The sequence below is a fragment of the Salminus brasiliensis genome, chromosome 19 (assembly GCF_030463535.1).
Source record: "Salminus brasiliensis chromosome 19, fSalBra1.hap2, whole genome shotgun sequence".
Classification (NCBI taxonomy): domain Eukaryota; kingdom Metazoa; phylum Chordata; class Actinopteri; order Characiformes; family Bryconidae; genus Salminus; species Salminus brasiliensis.
The window spans coordinates 2598977-2625593 of record NC_132896.1 but is presented as its reverse complement, the minus strand read 5'-3'; the positions used below and the strand labels follow the sequence as shown (position 1 = coordinate 2625593).

The following is a 26617-nucleotide window of genomic DNA, read 5'->3' as shown; positions in this document are numbered from 1 at the left end:
GTACAAACACACCTGCCGTCTCAGACTTTCTATAAATGGTGTATTTGCTAGTGACGTCATCCTAAATCTAGACAGATTATTAAAAAGTCCTGAAGATGTAAATAAATAAAATAAATATGAAGCATTTTAGGCTTTTTATTTGTTTCCATTTTTCCAGCTTTCCTTTCCAGATAAACATCTGATTCTGCTCAACCACACACTGCTCTCCACTCCACAGCAAAAGTCTCTCTCTCTCTCTCTCTCTGCTATAATGAGGACTCTCTGCCTGTGTGCTCTGCTGATGGTGCTGCTGCTCGGCTCTCTCCAGCTGACCTCTAGTGGTGAGTGAAGTCATTACACTGAGCTGTGTTAGTGATGGTGTGGGAGAGAACAGGAGGCCAGAGCAGAGAGCCAATCACCTTCCAGTAAGAATCAGAGATGTGTGTTGTTTAATGAGGTAGATCTGATGTCTGTGATTCCTGCAGCTCCAGCTGTGCATCATGCTGACTGCTGTCCCAAACTGACTGCAGTGAAGAAGATCCCTCTGAGGCAGGTGGAGTCTTACATACGGACAAGCGGCAACTGTACTGTTAAAGCCATTGTGTGAGTAGAAATAATCTTACATACTCTTCTAACAGCTGGTAATGTGGGGTAAAGAAAACGCTGGATTTAACTGATATAAATCCTCAGATTCATCCATAATTCAATATTTATATTTAAGTCATTTATATTGAATGTATATTAACAGTGTATATTAATAGTCTTTCTGTACATGTTCCAGTTTAGCTACATTAGATTGTTTAACTGTAGTTTCTGAATCTTCTAATTTTCTGTTTCTAATTACTGTTTATTATCTTCTGCAGATTTAATACTAAAGCAGGAAAGCAGTTTTGTGTGGATCCGGACGTCGAGTGGGTCAAGGGTCATGTCGCCATTCTGGACCAAAGACACAACACAACCCCTTTAACTACGAATCCCACAATTCCCTCCAGTAATACACTCTCTCTAGTTTAGCATCATAATCTGAATATCATGTTAAAAACTGACAGATCTCTGGACTGTATCAGTTTAAAGGTGACAGTGCTGTTTATTAGATTTCCACTAAAAATAGCCTTTCTATTTTCACCTCTGACCTCTGAGCAATCACAGTAAATCTTCACTGTAAGCCTGCTGGTCTGGACTGAAGCAGCTCCCTCAATGAGAACAGTTCAGTTAAAGAGAGAGTACATAATGCTCCCATAAAACCTCTGGCTGTAGATGAGTGATATATATCTTACTGTCTGTGATTCCTGCAGCTCCACCTCGGCTTATCTCTGACTGCTGTGCCAAACTGACTGAAGTGAGGATCCCTCTGAGGGAGGTGGAGTCTTACAGGTGGACGCACAGCGACTGTCCTCTTAAAGCCATTATGTGAGTAGAAATGATCTGATAACTGATCAATAACTGATCAATTCCTTCTTCTGTTTCTAATTACTGTACTATTATCTTCTGCAGACTGAAGACGACATCTGGAAAAGAGTTGTGTGTGAATCAGGACGCTGAGTTAGTCAGCACTCAGGTTGCCGCTGCCTGAATGTTACCAAAAAACATAATTTGAACAGCAGATTTTTAGGCATTTAATATATTGAATAAATATTAATTAAATATGAATTAAATATTCTTTAAAAATAAAATATATTTTCATTTAAATTATGTTACTCTCTGTTACTCTTTAATCATCAGACTCCCTATCCCATAACCAATCAGGTGTTCAAACAGCCAGCTGACCACTCACCCCTCAGTTAAATAAGCCAGTTAAATACATCGACATCCAATGGGATCGCAATCAGTAAACATATGTGTTGAGGCAGGCTGCAGACTCAAGCAATACTCGGTGGGAGGAGAGGCAGAGTTCAGAATAGAGGCAGGCCGGTATAACAGGCAAACCCATAATCTAGGTAACTGAACTAAGCAGAGGGTCAAAACCAACATGAATCGTCCACAAATATATGAAATATGTGTAAACTGGCCTGTTAATGAATTCCAAAAGTGCAAAAAGTGCCAAAAGGGCTGAGCCACCTCAGAGGCTGGATTTTAGATCATTAATGAACATTAATGAACAGTCTATATAAAATGACAGCCCCTAATACCCCTAATAATTATCACATACACTATATGTCCAAATATTTGTGGACACCCATCCTAATGACTGCATTCAGCTACTTGAAGTTGCACCATTGCGGATACATTGTACTGACAGCCTAGTCTAGCCCTGTAGAGAAGGACTGCCAATAGAATAGGACCCACTGTAGGAGATAATTATGAACCTGTTGGCACCATGACTAACGCCAGGCGTGGGCTAGAGTGGAACTGTGTTCTCTGGAATGGGATGAGGTGGGGTGGTCATCCACATCCACATCCAGGACTGATTGATGACAACACGAATGAGGCCTCCAAACTAGGGAGAGACTTTCAGAGAACCCTATTCGGTCCCATCATGGACAGCACCTGTGTGCTGGAGATGAGCCTCAGATGAGGCCCTTGCACAGTGGAGCACATGACCTGTGCATGAGCTCCCCACTGAGGCCAGCAGAGGGAGACATTACGCCTTAAGAAAACCCCAACCGGGCCTGTTTGGTGACTGGGGTAGTTTGGATTTGGCCATTCTGTTCATATCATTTAGGACCACTAGAGGGACTAAAGCACCACAGTCTGTCATGGAGGTTGTTTGTCTTTTAATACAGAGTTTTATTTAACGTGTCACCACCCCAACTCATCATCCCCAACTCATCCCATCAAAAAAGTACTGGATGGAGCTCCACCACCATCATCATTCCAGAGAACACAGTTCTTCCACTGCTCCACAGCTCCTCAATGCTGGGGGGCTTTATAAATACCCCTCTAGCCCACGCCTGGCATTATTAGGCAGCATGGTGCCCATAGGTTCATGAGATTCATCTGCTCCAGTGAGTCCTATTCTATTGGCAGTACTTCTCTTCCACAGGGACTAGACAAGCTGTGTGTGGGGTTTGCACATCTGTGTCATCAGATTCAGACCCCTGACTCTGGCCTACAAAGCCAAGACTGGACCAGCCAGCCCCTCCGTACTTGATGGCGATGGTCAAAAGCCGATCTGCACCAAGAGCCCTTCCAGCTTCAAGTACGGCTCGGCTCGACCCGCCATCCTTTAAGATCCACGGAAGACGAGCGCCCAGACTTTTTACTGTCCTGCACCGAAGTGGAGGAACGAACTTCCCCTGGGTGTCCGAACAGCAGAGTCCAACACTCACTGTCCTCAAACCCAGACTGAAGACCTTCCTCTTCTGAGAGGACTTGGGTGCAGAGTGTAGAGTGTGTGGAGTACTGTGTCTCCAGACTGACCTCTGTATTTAGTAGAGTCTAAGAAGAGCGTCTGCTAAATGCCGTAAATGTAAATAGGTAGGACATGATACAATACTGCAAGGACAACAGACAAGACACCAAACAGTGTCTCCGTTCTGCCCTGCCGTGGGAACATTAGCACATGGCTCTGTTTGTGTTTGGTCCTTGCCTCCTCCCTAGTCTCTATCTTTGTCCCCTGCCATATCATTTGTCTCCCAGGTGTAGCCCTGCCCCTTTGTTCCTCGTTTGCTTCAGTGTGTACATGCGTTTACATTTACATTTAAGGTATTTAGCAACCTCAGCTAGCTAACCTTCAGAGATCCTCTAATCTCAAACACAGGTCAGTAAGGAGACCACTCTGCTATTCACCTCTCAGAAGAGGAAGGTCTTCAGTCTGGGTTTGAAGACAGTGAGTGTTGGACTCTGCTGTTCGGACACTCAGGGGAAGTTCGTTCCACCACTTCGGTGCAGGACAGTAAAAAGTCTGGACGCTCGTCTTCCGTGGATCTTGGATGGCGGGTCGAGCCGAGCCGTACTTGAAGCTGGAAGGGCTCTTGGTGCAGATCAGGTTTTTGACCATCGCCATCAAGTACGGAGGGGCTGGCTGGTCCAGTCTTGCCTTTGTAGGCCAGAGTCAGAGGTCTGAATCTGATGAGCTGGGCTGCAGCTACAGGAAGCCAGTGAAGATAATGCAGTAGAGGAGGAGCTGGCTGAAGTTAGAAATTCTGGATCAGCTGCAGGGGCCTGGTGGTGCGCAGAGGAAGACCAGTCAGAAGAAAGTTGCAGAAGTCAAGTCTTAAAGTGAGGAGAGACTGAACGAGCATGAACATGCAGTACCCTTGTTTCATGGGGTTCTTGTTGGTTATTGTGTATTGGTGAGGGCATGTATTTGGTGATGCTCGCTGTCTTCACGGTTGGTCTCCAGTCAGTTTAGTATCTCTTGCTTGTTTTGGTTATTTAATGGCCTCATCAATGGCATAAAGGAAGTATTGAAGTATAGGGCAGTGCTGGCTCAGTGGTTAGAGCTCCATTGGGCTGTTGATGACAGGGTTGTGGGTTCGATACCCGGGCTCGGCAAGCTGCCACTGTTGGGCCCTTAAACAAGACCCTTCACCCTCTTTGTGGAGGACGCCTTTACCTTTAATGATAAGACCAATGGAAGTCGTTATGAGAATATGGCCTTTCTCTCAGTTTTCACTTCAGTGCAGGCCTGTGTGACATCCTAATGAAAGTGAATGTGCTGTAGAACAACTCCACACAGACACCTCAGCAGAAGCAGAATGAGGACGAGGAGGAGGAGGAAGAGAGATGTGTGCACATCTGAATGTGGGGTAATACTTCACACAGAAGCAGAAATCTGTCAGTTGTAGTCCGGACACAAGAAGAAGGAGGCACTTTCACTACCCCAGACTTCCAGGGACTAAATCAGAGACCAACATGAAGGAGATGAAATGAGATGATAGACTGCAGACTGACATTCTGTGCTCCTGTAGTGTAGTAAAGTGTTGCTTACCCACAGTTTGCTTTCCGTCATCTGACTTCTTGGTTATTCAGTTGGATGGTAGTACACAGGAAGCCCCCTCTGCTTGGGAGGGGGATAATTTTGTACTTAAAGAACTCTGAGAACACAGAATTCTCTCTATCCCAGGTCTAGGACTAGGCCCTGACCTGATCTGACCTGACCTGTTAGCACAATTATTTCACAATTATATTATCTATAAATTATTATCTATAAAAGGGGTCTGAGGCTTTAGCTCCATATCAGGAGCAAAGAAGCCTCAGAGCCTGTTAATCATCAAGTTGCAGTATATAACATATTTAATGTATACATATATGTCAGTCTTCATGTATTGGACGTTATATAAATATATATATATATATATATATATATATATATATATATATATATATATATATATATATATATATGTATATACATATATATATATGCACATATTCATATATATTCATATTCACTACATATAGTAGGTATACGTGATATGTCCAAATATTTATGGACGCCCATTCTAATAAATGCATTCAGCTACTTTAAGATCCACCCATTGCTGACACAGATGTACAAACACAAACACACACACACACACACATACACACACACACACACACACAGCTTGTCTAGTCCCTGTAGAGAGATACTGCCAATAGAATAGGACTCTCTGGAGCAGATAAACTAGATTTGCTAGATAATGAATAAACTAGACTGTTGGCTCCATGCTGCCTAAAAATGGCAGGTGTGGGCTAGAGGGGTATAACCCCCCCCCCCTGCATTGAGCCGTAGAGCAGTGGAAGAAGAAGGTGGAGCTCCATCCAGTACTTTTAGGATGAAGAGTTGGGGAGTTGGAGATGATGAGGTGGGGTGGTGATCATCATCCAGCATCCAGACCTCACTCACACTCATTTCGCTGAATGCAATCAAATCCTCACAGCAAAATCTAGTAGAAAGTCCTCTTCCCTGGAGAGTAGAGACTGGATGAACTCATTTTAATCCCCTTGATTTCAGAAGAAACAGTGAATGAACAGGTGTCCCAATACTTTTGTCCACATCGTGTACTTCTATATGAAATACGCTAAAGAGAGAAATGAGGATGTGAGAAGGGGTGAGGGAAAAGGGAAGGAAGGAAGTATCACAACATGATGCTCAGAACTTTAGATTCTGCGAAAGGTCAAACTCTGGGAAAAGTCTCAAGGTCTCTCTTTATAAAGGCCCAGAGAAGACTGCCTCTCCACACACTGCTCTCCACTCCACAGCAGAAGATCCACTCTCTCTCTCTATCTCTCTCTCTCTGCTGCAATGAGGACTCTCTGCCTGTCTGCTCTGCTGATGGTGCTGCTGCTCGGCTCTCTCCAGCTGACCTCTAGTGGTGAGTAAAGTCGTTACACTGAGCTGTGTTAGTGATGGTGTGGGAGAGAACAGGAGGCCAGAGCAGAGAGCCAATCACCTTCCTGTAAGAATCAGAGATGTGTGTTGTTTAATGAGGTGGATCTGATGTCTGTGATTCCTGCAGCTCCAGCTGGACACACCCCGGACTGCTGTCCCAAACTGACCACAATGAGGATCCCTCTGAGTAAGGTGCAGTCTATCACACGGACGAGCAGCGCCTGTCCTCTTAAAGCCATTGTGTGAGTAGAAATGATCTAACAGCTGGAAATGTGGGGTAAAAACAGCTGGATTTTACTGCTATAAATCCTCAGATTCATCCAGAATTAAATATTTTTGATTTTATAGTTTATGTTTTTTAAGTTTTTTAATGTTTTAAAGTCATATCCTGCATCTAATCACTGTTTATTATCTTCTGCAGACTGAAGACTAAAGCAGGAAAGGAGTTTTGTGTGGACCCGGACTCTGAGTTGGTCAAACGCATGCACCAACCCACAGCAAGGACTTCCACTATAAATTCCACAGCCGTCTACTGAACACGCCTCCTTTAAGTTATTTTCCTGTAGAAAATAACATCAAATTGCAGATTTTTGCACATTTCTGCTCTCACTGTATATAAATATGTTTATGATTAATTTATTGTTGTAATAAAGAGATTTGAATTTAAAGTCTGGAATGTCATGAATTTCACTCATTATCAAAAACCATATTATTAGCTGAACATGAAAAACATGCATCTCCATTTTTGTCAGTTTTCTCCATGGTTGGAACCCTGTAGCTGCTTTTGTACACTGTGTTAATAATTCTGGAGGAATGGACCAATAGAAATGCTCAAAATTACTTTTTCCTTCTCCTGTAAAGTCACCATTTGGGAGATACATGCTTTTCATTGGACAGTTTCTATGAAGTTCAAGATGAAAAGAAAATATTTTTAAAAATTGTTAAAATATTATTTTTAAAAAACAACCCCACTGTATGATCACTGTGGACATAAACGTCAGGACCAGAAGGGGCAAGCTATCACTGTTGGGTCCTTGAGCAAGGCCCTTCACCCTTCCTGCATCCCGGACACACACCGCTCGGTGCAGGGCCGGCCCAAGCCTTTGTAGGGCCCTAAGAATATTTTCATTTGGGGGCCCCCCTATACCACCACCTCAGCACCAGTTGCTTCATTATTTCATAGGGAGAGAGATATTGTGCAATACGCTGAAGCGCCCGGGCCTTTATCCACCACCCAAGTGGTGTATATCTGCATTTGCCCAACAGAGGCAGCAGCCAACAGCAGGAGCTGATTATGCTAGTATTGGTGTGACAACTATATATAAATATATAAAGTAATAATAATATAAAAATCGCTTTATTCATCTTATTATTTAATGTTTTTTAAATATATATATTTTTTAAGCATTCGAGAATGCTTTGGACCGGCTCTGGTGCTCACTTTCACTGGTAATGTTGATAGCATTTGGAACGTGCTTCACCTTTTTTTACGTGATTTGATTGACAGTGGCCAAATGCATCATGGGCTATTTCTGAAACATGTCTAGATGGCAGTGTTGAACCAAAACCCAGACCATGCAAAAAAATGATCTGGCCAAGGATAAATAAGAACATCACAAGAAAAAGGGGAACCCTGAGGCACTCCACAAGCAGTGTGACACATATAATACACATGATACAGGTATGTTGTCCACAATACTTGATGTGCATCAATAAAACAGGTCATTGGTAAGACGAGGGTCATTGGTGGTGTAGGCTGGTAGACGTCATGTTCAGAAAGAAAAGTCTCTAATGGCTCTAATGTTGGAGTTTCTTCACTTAGACTCAAAACCACAGTGATTTCATAAATGGGGTTAGGATCTGGAATAACTTCACACCGAAACCATGACGGGCTGCATGGGCCACATGACCACATGACACATGAACGTGTCTCATGAAGTCGCTGCAATTTAAAAATGAATTGAATCCCACAGAAGTGCCACATGCTCTCAGAGTAAAGCTGAGGCTAATTCTTCTGAAGTCCCCAACCCACAGTCTGGATGTTAGAGATAGTGAATCATTTGAATGGGTTGGTTTCACAGTGGACCAAACACAGTACAGAGTATCGAAGCCTACTATGAATTATTTAGTATCCACTGTGAATTATTCAGAGTCTGCTATAAATGTAGTATCCACTATGAATTATTTAGTATCCACTATGAATTATTTAGTATCCACTATGAATTATTCAGAGTCTACTATGAATTATTCAGTATCCACTATGAACTATTCAGTCTACTATAAATTATTTAATATCCACTAAGAATTATTCAGAGTCTACTATAAATTATTTAGTATCCAGTATGAATTGTTCAGTATGTACAATTAATTATTTATTATCCACTATGAATTATTCAGTATGTACAATTAATTATTTATTATCCACTATGAATTATTTAGTATCCACTATAAATTGTTCAGTATGTACTATGAATTATTTAATATTCACTATGAATTATTCGGTATGTACTATGAATTATTTTGTATCCACTATTAATTATTCAGAGTCTACTATGAATTAGTCAGTATACACTATGAACTATTCAGTCTACTACGAATTATTTAGTATCCACTACGAATTATTTAGTATCCACTATGAATTATTCAGAGTCTACTATATATTTAGTATCCACTATGAATTATTCAGTAAGTACTATCAATTATTTAGTATCCAGTATGAATTATTCAGTATCCACTATGAATTATTTAGTATCCAGTAGTATCTACTATGTGTTGTTCAGTATGCACCATTTTTTTAGAATCCACTTTGACTTATTCAGTTTCTGAGTCTAAAAACGTATACATGTACATGTATCACAGTCAGTGTAATAAAATAATCCTGATGAAATACTCCTTTAAATAAACATCAGTATGATAATCGGGTAATCCGGTTGCTCAACCTGTCAGAAAGATGGTGCCCGTGCTCCTCCGGCTGCAGCAACCATATGAGCCTTTGTGAAGAGTCAAATGTTAAAATGGAAAGACTGAGAAACCAAACTCTGATGCTGAATTCCCCGCATTGGTGCGGACCTTCAACAAAAATGTGTTCCCGCAAGTGGAATGAACTGAGGTTCACGTTGAAGCTGGTGCTTTACAGTGGACCACTGGTCTTGAGTATGGATGGAGCATTCACACCCACCAAAACCATCAGACCTAAAGAAAGCCTTTGCAGTCTCTGCTACCACCAAGACAGATGTGAAAGTACTCAGAGTATTGTCTGTCATAAATGATTAATGAATCAATCAATCAATCGATCAATCAGTTGACCTTTACATAAACACAAAGAACATTGAGGTTCACCCTAACTAGCAGTGAAGCAGAGCAACCACAGAAAGCAGCGACTGAAAACAAAAGTTAACTTTTAATAACATATTAAATCAGTCAAATACAAAATTCATAAGAAATCCAATATAGAAACAATCAAATGAGAACAATTATAAAACAAAAAACAAATTGATAATAAATAAAATTTAAATGAGAATAAAATGTATATTAATAATGAAATGATGAGCGTTAAATCAAAACCAGATAAAGGTGGTTAGAGACTAAAAGTTTGAAATGATGAATATAAGCAGAAGATTCTCAATACCTGAAGGGTCCAACACAGACTTCAGAGAGACATCAGCAAAAGAGGTGGGGAGATTCTAAAGGCCTGGATGTGGGATAATATTTCACATAAATGAGGAACTCTCTTATTCACTGAAGAGCAACAATAAAAACACTCTTAGAACTGCTGTAGACTTTCACTTCCTCAAAGACCCGAAGAATAAATCCCATCAGTTACTTAAAAGAAATGATATGGAAATGTGGAATAGCTTCTTTAATGGACGAATGTGGACAAATGTATGGTGTCGTCAAGTGTCTTTGGTAAGAAATGGGATAGTTGTTGCATTAGAAATGAGGAGGTACCATGGATTTGTAGAAAGGCTGCAATATATATATATACACACATACACACACCTGGACAAATTAGTTGGTACCCCTCGGTTAATGAAAGAAAAACCCACAATGGTCACAGAAATAACTTGAATCTGAAAAAAGTTAAAATGCTATGAAAATTAACCAATGAAAGTCAGACATTGCTTTTCAACCATGCTTCAGCATAATTATTTTAAAAAATAAACTCATGAAACAGGCCTGGAAAGAAATGATAATACCCTTAACTTAATATTTTGCAGGTATTTTGGCCCGCTCCTCATGAGCAAACTGCTCCAGTTGTCTCAGGTTTGAAGGTGCCTTTTCCAGATGGCATGTTTCAGCTCCTTCCAAAGATGCTCAATTCGATTTAGGTCAGGGCTCATAGAAGGCCACCTCAGTATAGTCCAGTGTTTTCCTCTTAGCCATTCTTGGGTGTTTTTTTAAGCTGTGTTTTGGGTCATTATCCTGTTGCAAGACCCATGACCTGCAATTGAGACCAAGCTTTCTGACACTGGGCAGCACATTTCTCTCTAGAATCCTTTGATAGTCTTGAGATTTCATTGTACCCTGCACAGATTCAAGACACCCTGTGCCAGATGCAGCAAAGCAGCCCCAGAACATAACAGAGCCTCCTCCATGTTTCACAGTAGGGACAGTGTTCCTTTCTTGATTTTTGTCTCATCTGTCCATAGGACATTCTCCCAGAAGCTTTGGGGCTTGTCAACATGTAGTTTGGCAAATTCCAGTCTGGCTTCTTTATGATTTGTTTCATTGTCATTGTTTTTGTTTACAATGGCGTCCTCCTTGGTCGTCTCCCATGAAGTCCACTTTGACTCAAACAACGGCAGATGGTGCGATCTGACACTGATGTTCCTTGAGCTTGAAGGTCACCTTTAATCTCTTTAGAAGTTTTTCTGGGCTCTTTTGTTACCATTTGTATTATCTGTCTCTTTGATTTGTCATCAATTTTCCTTCTGCAGCCACATCCAGGGAGGTTGGCTAAAGTCCCATAGATCTTAAATTTCTGAATAATATGTGCAGCTGTAGTCACAGAAACATTAAGCTGCTTGGAGATGGTCTTATAACCTTTACCTTTAACATGCTTGTCTATAATTTTCTTTCTAATCTCCTGAGACAACTCTTTCCTTCGCTTCCTCTGGTCCATGTTGAGCACAGTGACTACCTGTAGCTCTATATATAGGCCCACTGACTGATTACAAGATTGTAGACACCTGTGATGCTAATTAGTGGACACACCTTGATTTAACATCTCCCTTTGGTCAGATTATTTTCAGGGGTACCATAATTTCTGTCCAGGCCTGTTTAATGAGTTCATATATACCATTTTTACCATTAGCATTGGCAAAAGATGGAATTTGGCCTCCACGTTTAACCCCTTCACACACACACTAGTGAGCATACACACACAGTAACAGTGAGCACACCTGCCCAGAGCAGTGGGCAGCCATGGCTGCAGTGCCCAGGCAGCAGAGAGGGTTGCGGGCCTTGCTCAGAGGCCCAACAGTGAGTTTGCTGAGCCTGGGTATTAAACCATTTTATATTATATAATAATATAATCTATCCCTATATACTACGACACCATAATGGCTTACAGAAGCTTTGCCTAGCCTTAACTTAGCCCTGATTGCTCTTGGTGCGATTCACCTCTTAATGAGCAACACGGAAGTTTTCTCTCCTTCAGTGAAGTCAAGCTCACAGAAAACAAAGAAAAAAATGAGGATGCAAAACCTGAAGACCAAAAAAGGGAAGAATTAGTAGAAGACCAGGTCCAGATACTCAGAACATCAAATTCCACAAATCTCGACTCTGGGAAAGCTCTCAAGGTCTCCCTTTATAATGGCCCACAAAACACTGCCTCTCCACACACTGCTCTCCACTCCACTCCATCTCTCAGGGTTTGAACCGGCTACTTCTGCTATAATGAGGATTCTGCTGTCTGCTCTGCTGATGGTGCTGCTGCTCGGCTCTCTCCAGCTGACCTCTAGTGGTGAGTGAAGTCGTTACACTGAGCTGTGTTAGTGATGGTGTGGGAGAGAACAGGAGGCCAGAGCAGAGAGCCGATCACCTTCCAGTAAGAATCAGAGATGTGTGTTGTTTAATGAGGTGGATCTGATGTCTGTGATTCCTGCAGCTCCAGCTGTGCATCATGCTGACTGCTGTACCAAACTGACTGCAGTGAAGAAGATCCCTGTGAGGCAGGTGGAGTCTATCACACCGATGAGCAGCACCTGTACTGTTAAAGCCATTGTGTGAGTAGAAATTATCTCACATACTCTTCTAACAGCTGCTAATGTGGGGTAAAACAGCTGGATGTAACTGCTATAAATCCTCAGATTAATCTATAATTAATATTTGAATGTGGTTTAGATGTTAAGTGTATATTATAATAGTGTATATCTGTGATTTGTTTTGGATATTTCAGTTTAGATATTAATAAGTATTTCCGTAAATGTTTCAGTTTAGCAGTTTTAGTAATTCTTCAATTTCTTTTTAATGTTATATTTTTAGGCTGTTTCTGTAAATTCCAGCTGCTAATTACTGTTTATTATCTTCTGCAGAATTAAGACTAAAGCAGGAAGAAAGTGGTGTGTGGACCCAGACACTGAGTGGGTCCAGGGTCATGTCGCCATTCTGGACCAAAGACACAAAACCACTGCAAACTACTAATTCCACAATTCCCTCCATCACAACGTTGCCCTAAGTTTGCCCTCATAAACTGAATATCATGTTAAAAACTGACTTTTATTGTTATTGAACTCAAAGAAAATTGCAGCAAATTGTTGAAAAAGTGTTTAATTTATTTTGTAATAAAATGATTATTTTCATTCAAAACCTTTCATGTCTTTCTTTGTTCCTCTGAGCTCGATCAGCATCACCTCTGACCAATCACAGTGGAGCTTTACTGTAAGCATGCTGGTCTGAACTCTGAAGCAGTTCAGGCCGGCCCCCCACACTCCTTATTGACGTTAATAAGGGCTTTGGTAGGTGGAGAGGCCGGGTCTGCCGTGACAGTCTTAGTGAGTGATCTGAGGTTTTTACTTTTGCCTTTAGGCTCTAAAATCAGAGGGGCTATGGTATCAGAGGCCTGGGTGGTGAAACGGGTCAACACACATATGGGCTGTAAGTTGTGAATGAAAGCTCTAGTGAAAGTTCCACCAGGAGACTCTGTCCCAAGGCCACCGTACTTAAGCCAAGAACTTCATCATCAACACACACGGTTTTAACCTGCTACCATTGATCCCATCTCATTATTTGTCAAGAGTAAATTGAACTTTACTTTACTAAACTAATGTCATCAGAGGTCATAAATGCAAAAAAAAAAAAACTAAACCCAACTAAACCTTCCGAAAATAGAAACACGAAGTAAAAAATACAGAACTGAAATAACAAAGACATACAGACTGAGATGTCTGCAAATCAAACTCTCATTATCAACAACAACAAACCCCAGAAGACTGCAGAAAAATGGGAGGAGTCTGAATCTGTAGCAGGGTCCAGAACTGAACCATGGGGCACGCCATAAACTACATAAACTATCAAATGTTTGTGGACACCCCTCCTAATGAATTGATATGCAGATATGCAGATGAACACACACACACAGCGTATCTAGTCCCTGTAGAGAGGAAGTACTGCCAATAGAATAGGACTCTCTGGAGCAGATCAACAAACATGAACCTATTGGCTCCATGCTGCCTAATAATGCCAGGCGTGGTCTAGTAGAGGGGTATAAAGCCCCCCAGCATTGAGGAGCTGTGGAGCGGTGGAAGAACAGATGGTGGAGCTCCATCCAATACTTTTGGGATGAGGAGTTGGGGATGATGAGGTGGGGTGGTGGATCAACATCATCCAACATCCTGACCTCACTAACAACACTCTTGTCGCTGAATGCAATCAAATCCTTACAGCAATGCTCCTCCTCCAAAATCTAGTATAAAGTCTTCTTGTCTGGACAGTAGAGACAGTTACTCCAAGTAAAGCAGGAGAAACTATTTTTAATACCCTCAACAAGTCAGTGTCCAAATACTTTTGTCAATTTAGCGCATATGATGATACTAAAGTACTTTCTACTTTAAAGTACTTTTTACTTAAAGTAGAATGAAGCTGGCTGCAACACAAGGACTCACGGACAATCTGCAATAAGAATTCCCATGGAAAAACATCATCAGTGTCACAGAAAATAGCAAGTTTACAGGAGAATGATAAAATAGCCTTTTAGCATTCAAGGGAAGTCTGGGCTGGACTTTATCACAACACGGTCACTTCACTCAATGAGGTCATAGCAGATCCAGACTTCATTCAGGAAGCTGCTGTGTCAGCAGTAAACACCACAGCTTGGACTCATCATTGTGCATCTGGGGGATTTTCAGGTCTGTAGAAAGGAGAAGGAATATGAAAGGGTCTTTCCAGTGGGGAGGACTGTTTTTATGCCAGATCCAAATTATAAACATCACATTTTGCTGAAACCCTCATTGTTTCTATAGAGCTTGTCATTCAGAGAATGGCATAAATTTATAAACAATTTATTATTTTACACAAAAATAAATATTTACACTTATTGATTAAATATGTCTTTTGAATTTTTGGACAAAAGGACAAAAGTATTGGGACATCTGCTCTGATTCATTGTTTCTTCTGAATTCAACTTGACCTTCCTCTAGATATTGGGGAAGCATTGCTGTGAGGATCTGATTGCATTCAGGGAATAGAGCATTAATGAGGTGAGGATGCTGAAAGATCACCACCCAACCTCGTCATCCCCAACTTTTCCCAAAAGGACGATTCTAAAGCCCTGTGACTGACTGATTGGGGTCCTAAAATGTATTAGTGCAGTATTTTGGCAGAATTGTTAGAGTTAGAGTCTCAGTGTAATGTATTTTTTTCATGGGGTCCAAAGTCGCTGGCAGCGCCCCCTAGATGAAGCACCACCATCATCATTCCAGAGAACACAGTTCTTCCAATGCCCACAGCTCCTCAATGCTGCTGGGGGGCTTTATATATACCCCTCTATAGCCCACGCCTGGCATGCAGAGACTAGACAAGCTGTGCGTGTGTCATCAGCAATGGGTGCAACTTAAAGCAGTTAAACGCATTCATTAGAAGGGGTGGCCACAAATATTTGGACATATAGTGAATATTTGTATCTTCTTGATTTCCATGATGAATATAAATCTACATATCTACAGTAAATCAAATCAAATACAGCAGATGCAATAGCTAATACTGCACCTTCTAACTATCCCAGATATGATATATGCAATGTAAATATGAATAAGTATTAATGTAATGGACTTGTCTTTAACCAGGCTCTTTCCCCCCTCAGCTGACTCTGCAGAGGAACGCTCCATCTCACTGAAACCGAGGCTCGTGAGTTGGAGGTCAGGCCGTGACCTGAAAGTGAAACAGCTTCTGAGGGACGTCCGAAAGTTTCGATGGCGTGAAGAGTTCTGACTTGCAGAATTCTGAGAGGAGATAATAATATATAATAATACAGAAGAGGAAATCTCTGCTTCACTGGAGGGAATCTTAAAGATCTTCGAGATGTTTCCTGCAGTCTACTTTCAGTTCCTCGTTCAGTTTTCTGAGGAATGAACTCAATCAGATACCCAGAAAGCAAGTAAACATCTAAACAATAATACGGAAAAACATCTACAGAGGAACCGTGCCTTTTTAAGGTTAAAAAAATGCTAATATTACAAATAATAAACAGAACACCTGCAATCTCAGCAGCCTCGGCCTGTACAGATATGATGAGATTTCTGGGATAGTTGATGTATTTACATGATGACTGTGTCTGATATTTTTTATATGTTTTATTGTTTCTTTATTATATATTAAATATAATATATTATATTATTTATTCATGATAAATGTATGATATTCATATTTGTCTAGACCCTGTAGAGAAGAAGTACTGCCAATAGAATAGGACTCTCTGAAGCAGATCAACAAACATGAACCTATTGGCTCCATGCTGCCTAATAATGGCAGGCGTGGGCTTATAGAGGGGTATAAAGCCCCCCAGCATTGATCTGTGGAGCAGTGGAAGAACAGATGGTGAGTACTTCTGGGATGAGAGTTCAGAGCAACTAAAGCTTAATTCCAAAGAATTTCCACACAATATGATGTTAATGTAGTCCATAGGTATGAATAGTGGTGAGACACTGGTGAGGGTGAGGTACACTCTCAGTAATGAAGGTGCTCCTAGGGGTTCTTTGAGTGAACCCCAGACCTAATCCATACTGAGGGCTATTATCCAGTACAGGTGTCAAGTAATTTACTACAGTAGAAATGTTGGTTCTCTAAACTTTACTACAGTAATTCTTTATTTTTCAGACTTTTTACTTCTACTTCTCACATTTTCCCCCAATTATCTGAACTTTCTCCTCCTTACATTTTAAAAACAGCCTCGTTCCTCCTATTTCATTTCCCTTAGTTTTCATTCCGGCTCCAAACCCTGTCCAGATAAATCTCTCCATCCTGAAAGTGAGAGTCTGATCGTGGTTGGATGAGAAGTATAAACAGACTCCATTCTGACTCCCTATTGGTTTATAAGAGATCCATCACACCTGCACACGTCCCGTCACTCTCCAGCGAGGTCACAGCAGACGTCTGTAGTCTAGTATGAAGACTGTGTCCGTGGCAGAGACTCAAGAGAGCTGCAGTGAAACGTCCCGACTGAGCCCCACATTTACATTCCAATAAAGCTTATTGATCACACGCCTCTGAAGTCTGACTTTCTGCAGCTTTACAAAACTTCTAGATAACGACTCCTCATATTTTCCTCCATGAAGCTCATGTTGATGCTCAGTAGAGCACAGAGACGCTCCTTTAATAGAGCTGATATTACTGAAATGCTTCATTTTCAATGGGCAGATCTGCAGCTGAAACAGGAGCCTAGTGCAGCCCAACATTTTTAACATCAACATTTTAATAGATCATTCTCCTCATTCTGACTTTTAGAGAAATGGGGTTGAGGGGAGGGGAGGGGGGGTAGTGCACTATAGACCCCTGTGGCGCGGCCTAAGCTTTCAGCCTTTGTTTTCCTTCCATTACTTTTACTTTTCTACTTGAAGTCGCTCTGAAACCAGTACTTTTACACTTTTACTGGAGTAAAAAGATTAAGTTGATACTTCAGCTTCTATAGAAGTCTTTTAAACCCTCGTATCTCCACTCACTTCTACCTGAGGAAAGTAAAAAATTATATTCTCTTCTTAAAACCTTCTTAAAAGATTCTTCACACAAGCAGACTCACATACATGCTCTCATATAGTGGTGTGTCAGGATGTTGGATGATTCCCACCCCACCCCACATCTCCAACTCATCCCAAAAGTACTGGATGGAGCTCCACCACAATCCACCATTCTAGAGAACACAGTTCTTCCACTGCTCCACAGCTCAATGCTGGGGGGCTTCATACCCCTCTCAGTGGTGGCTCAGCAGTTAAAGTGCCAGGCTATTGATAACAGGGTTGTGGGTTTGATTCCCGGGCTCGGCAAGCTGCCACTGTTGGGCCCTTGAGCAAGACCCTTTACCCTCTCTGCTGCCCACCGCTCTGGGTGTGTGTGTACTCACTGCCCCTGGTTCACTTGTGTGTGTGTGTGTTCACTACCACAGATGGGTTAAATGCAGAGGGCACATTTTGCTGTACAGTGACAAATACATGCACCTTTACCTCTACTAGCCCACGCCTGGCATTAGGAGGCAGCATGGAGCCAATAGGCTCTGTCAGCATAGGGTGCACTACAGAGGCCTGTGGTTTTGAGGCCGGTAAAGGGTTTCTAACTTTCTTTTACGCTTCTTAGAGCCCTAACAAGAAAATGAGGATGTGAGAAGAAGTGACGGAAGGCATTAGCAGAAGACCAGGACCAGGTTTAAGAAGATACTCAGAACATCAGGTTCCACGAATCTCGGCTCTGGGAAAGCTCTCAAGGTCTCCCTCTATAAAGGCCGACAGAACACTGCCTCTCCACACACTGCTCTCCACTCCACTCCATCTCTCTGGGTTTGAACCGGCTGCTTCCGCTATAATGAGGACTCTGTCTGCTCTGCTGATGGTGCTGCTGCTCGGCTCTCTCCAGCTGACCTCTAGTGGTGAGTGAAGTCGTTACACTGAGCTGTGTTAGTGATGGTGTGGGAGAGAACAGGAGGCCAGAGCAGAGAGCCAATCACCTTCCAGTAAGAATCAGAGATGTGTGTTGTTTAATGAGGTGGATCTGATGTCTGTGATTCCTGCAGCTCCAGCTGTGCATCATGCTGACTGCTGTCCCAAACTGACTGCAGTGAAGAAGATCCCTCTGAGGCAGGTGGTATCTTACACACGGACGAGCAGCTACTGTACTGTTAAAGCCATTGTGTGAGTAGAAATGATCTAACAGCTGGTAATGTGGGGTAAAAACAGCTGGATTTTACTGCTATAAACCCTCAGATTCATCCAGAATTTAATATTTATATGTGAGTTAAGATTTAATGTGAGTCTATTTTATATCAGCTTATATTAATGACATAGTAATTGTATATTAATTATATAATAATGTATTTTTTTTCTGTGATTTTCTGTTTCTAATTACTGTTTATTATCTTCTGCAGAATTAATACTAAAGCAGGAAATCAGTTTTGTGTGGATCTGGATGCCGAGTGGGTCAAGGGTTATGTCGCCATTCTGGACCAAAGACACAACACCACCCCTGCAAAGCTTTGAACTATCCCACAAATCTCTCATAAACTGAATATCATGTTTAAAAAAACTCAAGAACAGGAAACGTCTCGTATTTTGAAATCTTTGTATTTTTGGACTCTTTTATTAAAAATTGCAGTAAATTTTCTAAATGTGACAAAACTGTTTAATTTATTGTGTAATAAAGTTATTATTTTCATTTAAAACCTTTCATGTCTTTCTTTGTTCCTGTCTGAGATCTTTCAGCATCACCTTTGACCAATCAAATCAAGTCAGATTTATTTGTACAGCTTTTTACAACCGTTGTCGTCACAAGGCAGCTTTACATAATTAGTAATTAATAAAAGACAGAGACATGAAGGATCAAAGACCCCCAGTGAGCCCCAATGCCGACAGTGGCAAGGAGAACCTCCCTCAGAGCTGGAGGAAGAAACCTCTGGAGGAACCAAGGGGGACTCACAAGGGGGACCCGACCCGTCCTCCTCTGATCAGAACTATTTATCAATTATTGATAAAAATTACCAACCAGATACAGCAGATAGTTAATAGTGGTGATATTAATAGTGGTAGATAGTTAAGAGTCCATTTAGGTCGCATCATGGTCATTAGACAGGTAGCAGTGGTAGGAGGGTGTGCCGCTGGTCTGTTATGGGTGGTGGTGGGTGGGGGGTCTGATGGTCGGACTGGTAGGTGGCAGCTGGTCTGATGCAGGTGGAGGGGACCTCAGCGGGCAATCTTCCAGCAGGTCAGGCTGGGTGGCCATTTACTCTGAGAAGGTAAAAAGAGAGAGAGTTAGTTCACAGTAAAGTTTTACTGTAAACGGTCTCAGTGCTCAGCCATACGAGGGGAAGGTCAGGGGTTAGCTACAGCTCTGACGTTAACACTATATTGAGCATGGCCTAATTATTGGGTAGGTCCCCTTCATGCCACCACAACAGATCTGACCCCTCAAGGCATGGACTCCACAAGACCTCTAAAGATGGCCTGATGTCCACGGAGCTGTTTCGTGCTGGTGTCGTGAGGTGCACAATCAACAATGAGCTCCATCATTATAAAAGCAGAGCTGTGAGCAATTCACAGCATGAGCTAATCTACATGTTTTTTTATTATTAGGATGTTTATGAAGAGCAACATTCTTCAGAAGACACTTCTTCAGGTGATACTGGTGAATGAGGCCTCATCGTTATAATACAGGTGTGTAATAGTCTAAATCTGCAAGAAATCTGCACATCAAGCAAAGGTCATTGAAGCCATTAAAGGTTCTTCCCACATTGGATGAGTTTAGAGTGAAGGATCTCCAGGGGCATGTGGTCAGCCTGGCCGAACACCTTTGAGATGAACTGGAACTTTGGTTGCGAGCCAGGCCTCCACATCTCTCACACCAGTGACTTCAGTGTTGGGTGTTACTGGAGGTTCTATGAGGAGGAGGAACATGAGGCCTGAGGCCTGAAGACCCTCTTCCCAATCTAAAGTCCTATAAATTCCACCTCTACCTTCTCGTGTCCTCAACAAGTCCCTGCAACTCTCCACCACCCCGTCACCTCCTTATTAACTTATTAACACCTCTCATTCCTGGCTCCACTAATCAGAGCTGGGACTGGCTGTCTACCACAAGCCCCCCACACCCCTTCACACGTCTTCTCCCAATCATCAGATACTGATGGCATGGTCCCAACTAGCATACCCAAATACTCTTAGGACTGTAGGCTACTAAAGCTCCAACTATTGAGGCACCTCATATTTCTGCCCATGGTTGTGGATTGGGATGTCCAGTAGGATCATATAAGTGTGAGGGTCAGATATTGAAAGTTATGTGAAATGAGACACATCAGAGGAATGAAGAAGTTCAGATGATTCTTAAACTTCTGAACGGGAGCTAATATTTCACACAAAAGAGGAAATCTCTTTCATTGAAGCGATTCTTCGAAATCTTTTCTGCAGTCTACTTTCAGTACCTCAATCTGATCAATAACACGGAAGGACGTCTACATAATACAGAAGAATACAAATGTTAATGTTACAAATAATAACAGTAATATGCATAAATGTGTCCATATATTTATGGACACCCCTTCTAATGAATGCATTTAGCTGCTTTAAGTTGCACCATTGCTGATAGACAGCTTGTCTATTCCCTGTAGAGAAGTACTGCCAAAAGAATAGGACTCTCTGGAGCAGATCAGCATGAACCTATTGGCACCATGCTGCCTAATAATGCCAGGTTTGGGCTAGAGGGGTATAAAGCCCCCCAGCATTGAGCTGTGGAGCAGTGGAAGAACTGTGTTCTCTGGAGTGATGGTGGTGGAGATTCATCCAGTACTTTCTTGTCACTGAATGCACAAGGCACAAAGCTTCACAGCAAAACTTTTTTAAAATGATGTACACGCTGTGCTCAGTAGTTGACAGCGAGATGAATGTGAAAGTGAAATGTCTGTGCTGACATCAGCAAAACCAGAATACTCCAAGTGGAATCGAGTCTGAGTGGCTTGTAAATTTATAAAAAATAGGGTTTCATATTCATATTTCACACGAAAGAGGAAACCTATGATTCCTTTTAGAATTGAGCTTCACTCCCTGCTTTCTGAAGAATCCAGAGAGTCCAGAGCTCAGAAAGCTGCTCAGAAGTCGTTCAGTCCTAACATGAAATTAATGTCTGTAGTGATACTCTCACACATGTATATATGGCTACATGTACAATCCATTTTAGTCATATATATATATACACACACATTATATATATGTATATATACATATATATACACATACATATATATACATATACACACACATTTTACATATATAGTGTATATATATATATATTTACTGTTTATAGTCAGTGTGCTTTAGGAAAATTAACATTTGCATTGTATTTCATAAACCATGGACAACATTTCCCATAAACTCCAAATACAAATATTTGCTATTTAGAGAATTTATTTAATTATTTGCAGAAATGACAACTGCTCAAAAACAGCTGCTCAAATAATGCAGAGAAATGATTATAATAATTATAATGCAAATAAGTTATTACTCAAATTTAAACAGCACAGTACTAATATCTGAAATAACCTCCACTGCCAATCACAGCTCTCATGTCTCGGCCGGCTCTCCACTAGTCTTTCACATTGCTGTTGGGACTTTATGACAGTCATAGTCTGCAGATTCAGGTAACTCAGCTCTGATTGATGAAATGCCTGGAATAAAATGACTGCCAGACACATAGAGATGCAAATTTAAGAAAAAAAAAATTGGTCTCTTCATTTTTTCCAAAGCTGTATTTATATGCGCACACACACACACACACACACACAGGACTACTTCCCAGTGTTTTTTAGAAAGTGAGATGTACTTACCAGCATGTTCCTCTTTGCTAATAATAAATATTTAAACATGTTCAGGCCATTCAAAAATTCCCTCCCAGTTTAGCTCTGATGACCGACATCTGATATTGATGCTCCTCTTTTCTCCTCAGGGGGGTTTAGGAGACATATTTCAGAAAGCAGTGGAACTACGCTGAGATCTGCTGTATTTACACTGAAATGGCCCAAACTCAAAGTGCCCAAAGCGCCAAGGCTGGTGTGATATACAGTGGCAAGAAAAAGTATGTAAACCCTTTGGAATTTTATGGTTTTCTGTATTAATTTGTCATAAAATGTGATCTGATCATCATCCAAGTCAAGATTATTGACAAATATAATGTGCCTAAAATAATAACACAAAAAAATATTGAAAACAACCCTACAAGCCTCACAGTGCTAGTGGATAAAGTATGTGAAGTGAGGTGTGGACTAGACCTACTTTGACTCAAACTTTCAAACTCAGCACAAGAAGGATAGGCGTATGTAAGCCATGCCTCGCCAAAAAAGAGCATTCAGAGGATCTATGATCAAAATTATTGATTTACATAGAAGTTAAAAAGTTATTTTGAAGACTTTAGACATTTAACAGCCCTACAACGAGGCAAACAATTGACAAATGGAGATAATTTGGGACTGTGGCTACTCTGCCAAGAAGAAATTCTACAGGATAATGTAAGAGTGTTTGTACGTCAGCTGTAACTCTCTAGAAGTTGGGTAATGCAACAGGACAATGACCCAAAACACTGGAGCAAGTCCACAGAATGGCCCCGCACTAGAAGGATGCCTGAAAGTTACAAAAGAGCACATAGACACTGGCAAAATGTTTTGCGGACAGATGAAAATAAGACTGAACTATTTGTAGTAGTTCACACAGCGCTACATCTGGCGTAAAACAGGCACTGCACACCACCATGGAAATATCATCCCAAACAAAAAATTATGGTGGAGGGAACATCATGATTTGGGCCTGGCCTGCTTACAATTATTGAGAGGAAGATGGATTCCCAAGTGTATCAAAACATTCCGAAACACTGTAGAAGTTGGGTTATGCAACAGGACAATGACCCAAAACAGCCTTATGACCCTTCTGGAGTGGCCAAGTCACAGCCCAGATCTCAACCCTATAGAAATGCTGTGGATTGACTTTGAATGTTGAATAAGTGTATTCAATAAAGACCTGCAAAGTCATATTTATATTTTTATGTTATTATAAAAATTCCAAAGGGTTCACATACTTGTTCTTGCCGCTGCAACACAAAACACATACACAGCTTGTCTATTCCCTGTGGAGAAGTATTGCCCATTAAATAGGACTCTCTGGAGCAGAGAGAAGGATGGACACATGCAAGGCTTCAGGGATGGTTTGATGTAGATGTGCCATCAGAAAGTAGCCTAAGCCTTTGAGATAGATGGTAAAAGGGATACCCAGGCTGACACACATCCCCCACCCCCTTCATGTGCATGGGTGCTTATGCGTGGTTATGATGTGGTTTGCCGGTGTGTCTACACCCTGTGATGGCAAAGGGAAGGTGACAGTATTGGTGCACAGCTGGAGATCAGTTTAGCATAGAGAAACAAATTTAACATAAAAAGGCTCTACTTACCTGAGCTTAATAAATAACAAATAATATTTTTTTAAAAATCTCCCACCGTTGTCAATTCATGGAAAACTTCATGGTATTTAAGTAATGTTTCTGTGACGTCAAGCTCACAGAGCCCTAACAAGAAAATGAGGATGTGAGAAGAAGTGAAGAAAAGAGGAAGTAATTAGCAGAAGGTCCAGGTCCAGGTTCAAGAAGATACTCAGAACATCTCAGGGAATGGCTCAGGGAACATCTCCCTCTCCCTTTATAAAGGCCTACAGACCACTGCCTCTCCACACACTGCTCTCCACTCCACACCAGAAGACCCTTCCCTCTCTGCTCCAATGAGGACTCTCTCTGCACTGCTGGTGGCGCTGCTGCTCAGCTCTCTCCAGCTGACCTCTAGTGGTGAGTGATCTATACTGACCACACTCGAGCCAAATGAGCCAGGCCTTCCTGTACAGACTTAAGTGCCCCAGTGATGTGAACGTGCTGTATTCCATAGCTCCAGCTCCGGCTGTGATCATCCCTGACTGCTGTTTTAAGCTGACCGCAATGAAGATCCCTCTGAAGAAGGTAAAGTCTTACACGAAGACGAGCAGCGACTGTTACCTGAAAGCCGTCATGTGAGTAGTGTTAATAGAACTGACAGTACGAGCACCTGCCTTTAGAGGTTGCCTTCATATACTCAGCCTCACTGTCGTCGTTATCCTTTGTCAGATTCACGACTGTAAAAGGAAGACAGCTGTGTGTGGATCCGAATGCGAAGTGGGTCAGCAATCATGTTAAGACTTTGGACAAACGCAGACAGTGATCCCGCAACAAGGACCTCAACTATCCTCAACTATGAAAAAAAGGTTCTAGGAGCGATGCCATAGAAGAACCGTTTCTGTACCTTTAAACTGATGAAGAGGCTTTGCATCAGGAGAAAGGTTATATCTGTCTTCTAAAGGTTCTCCACACTCATCTCTATGACATACATGATTGGTTCTTTAAGGAACCAAAGGTGGTTCTTCTGTGGCTTCACTCAAAGAACCACTTGTAGCACCTTTACTATTAAAAGTGTTCAGTGCTTTTCTTTATAAAGCTGCTTTAATTTATTTTCCTGTGAAGTGATCTTTTAAGCGTGTATCCAGTTATAGATGTGACTATTTTTGTACTGTAATTTATATTTATAATAATGTCTAATAAAGTCCATTTCATTTCAAATGGTTCATGGCTTTAATTGTTTGATCAACACCAGCCTGGGAAAGTGGAGAGGGCTGAGGAACCTGGGTCAGGGGCAGGACGTCCAGTTCTAATGATGCAAATGAGAAAGCAAGAGAGAAATAATAATAATAATAATAATAATAATAGCTACTTCAAATCAGCACATTTTCATCAGTAAGAAAGGGCGAACATCCCTCCAGACTTGTTCACCGTCCACTTTAGTATTATTAAGCTGCCAAAACCAAATAATGAGGGGAAGCTATTCAACTATACCGCACAGAAATCAAGGAAGCCAAGGGGAAGATGAGAAAATCCCGGACTGTAAATTCACTGGGAATAACCTACGAGGAATCTCAGGGTGTCCTGAAGGCTCCATACGGTTCAATTCTCGGCCGAGAATCATGGTGTCGCGGCTCCTTAAGTACCCCCCAGTCCCAGGTGTAACCCATGAACAAAACAATGAACGTGAATCAACTCAAATGAACAGAAACAAACAGGAAGTCCTTATTTGGGCCATTGGGTGGCGGCTCGGAATCGCCCCGGGGAGAGAGCTAATAAACACTCTATAAAATAAACACTATAAAATGAACACTGTATAAATAAACACTATATAAAATAAACACTCTATAAATAAATGCTATATAAAATAATCACTATAAAATACACACTTTATAAAATAAACACTTTATAAAATAATCACTATAAAATAATCACTATAAAATAAATACTATAAAATAAACACTCTATAAAATAAACACTCTATAAAATGAACACTATAAATAAATGCTATATAAAATAATCACTATGAAATACACACTTTATAAAATAAACACTATAAAATAATCACTATAAAATAAACACTGTAAAATAAACACTCTATAAAATGAACACTTTATAAATAAACAGTATATAAAATAAACACTATAAATAAACACTATATAAAATAATCACTATAAAATAATCACTATAAAATACACACTTTATAAAATAAACACTATAAAATAATCACTATAAAATAAACACTATAAAATAAACACTCTATAAAATGAACACTTTATAAATAAACACAATATCAAATAAACACTCTATAAGTAAACACTCTATAACATAAATACTATAAAATGAACACTATAAAATAAATACTCTACAAAATAAACACTCTGTAAGTAAACACTATAAAATAAATACTCACTTTATAACATAATCAGTCTATAAAATAGCTCCTCTATAAATAATCACTCTGTAAATAAGCACTAAACAAAAAGCACTATATATAGTAAAGTGCCACCACAGTTATTGCACACATTAAATTGAACCAAAATCTTAAATGGATAAATAAGAGTTAAGCAGAAAAAATGAAAAACATGAGTGGGAGCATCTGTAACAGGCTGCATTCACACAAAAAAAGGAGCAAATATCTCACAATGAAAAGGGGACAAGAACTGAACCCTGAGGTACGCCATAAATAACAAGCATTGTGAAATACTGGAGAGATACTGGGGTGAAGTAATGTAGCAAAAGACAACATTACAAAGTGTAAATAAGAGGTTTGTGTGGTAGAGATATATGAGG

The 26617-nt window shown here is 40.8% G+C and overlaps 3 protein-coding genes across 3 annotated transcripts in view; all 3 read left to right on the top strand.

Moving 5' to 3' along the window:
- The first annotated feature begins 250 nt into the window (after positions 1–250).
- Positions 251–1578, top strand: LOC140541521 (C-C motif chemokine 13-like). The gene is made up of 4 exons (XM_072664194.1): positions 251–320; positions 465–582; positions 843–970; positions 1275–1578. Exons 1-4 carry the CDS (start codon positions 251–253, stop codon positions 1391–1393), a joined length of 435 nt encoding a protein of 144 aa, XP_072520295.1. The 3' UTR covers positions 1394–1578.
- Positions 1579–6113: 4535 nt separating this feature from the next.
- Positions 6114–13048, top strand: LOC140541520 (uncharacterized). Its single transcript, XM_072664193.1, has 6 exons — positions 6114–6221; positions 6366–6480; positions 6660–6765; positions 12032–12203; positions 12348–12465; positions 12775–13048. Exons 1-6 carry the CDS (start codon positions 6152–6154, stop codon positions 12881–12883), a joined length of 690 nt encoding a protein of 229 aa, XP_072520294.1. The 5' UTR covers positions 6114–6151; the 3' UTR covers positions 12884–13048.
- Positions 13049–18208: 5160 nt separating this feature from the next.
- The window catches only part of LOC140541519 (uncharacterized), a 34904-nt gene continuing 26495 nt past the window's right edge, over positions 18209–26617 (top strand). Inside the window, exons 1-5 of the mRNA XM_072664192.1 lie at positions 18209–18311; positions 18456–18573; positions 18807–18906; positions 24118–24244; positions 24342–24462. Of these exons, the coding sequence (XP_072520293.1) occupies positions 18248–18311; positions 18456–18573; positions 18807–18906; positions 24118–24244; positions 24342–24462 (530 nt within the window). The 5' untranslated portion in view covers positions 18209–18247. The remainder of the gene's footprint in view (positions 18312–18455; positions 18574–18806; positions 18907–24117; positions 24245–24341; positions 24463–26617) is intronic.

Coding starts and splice junctions, on each gene's coding strand:
- LOC140541521 (XM_072664194.1), top strand. CDS start 251: ATGAGGACTCTCTGCCTGTGTGCTCTGCTGATGGTGCTGCTGCTCGGC. Junction 583..842: donor TGTACTGTTAAAGCCATTGT/GTGAGTAGAAAT, acceptor TATCTTCTGCAG/ATTTAATACTAAAGCAGGAA. Junction 971..1,274: donor GAATCCCACAATTCCCTCCA/GTAATACACTCT, acceptor TGATTCCTGCAG/CTCCACCTCGGCTTATCTCT.
- LOC140541520 (XM_072664193.1), top strand. CDS start 6,152: ATGAGGACTCTCTGCCTGTCTGCTCTGCTGATGGTGCTGCTGCTCGGC. Junction 12,204..12,347: donor TCTCCAGCTGACCTCTAGTG/GTGAGTGAAGTC, acceptor TGATTCCTGCAG/CTCCAGCTGTGCATCATGCT. Junction 12,466..12,774: donor TGTACTGTTAAAGCCATTGT/GTGAGTAGAAAT, acceptor TATCTTCTGCAG/AATTAAGACTAAAGCAGGAA.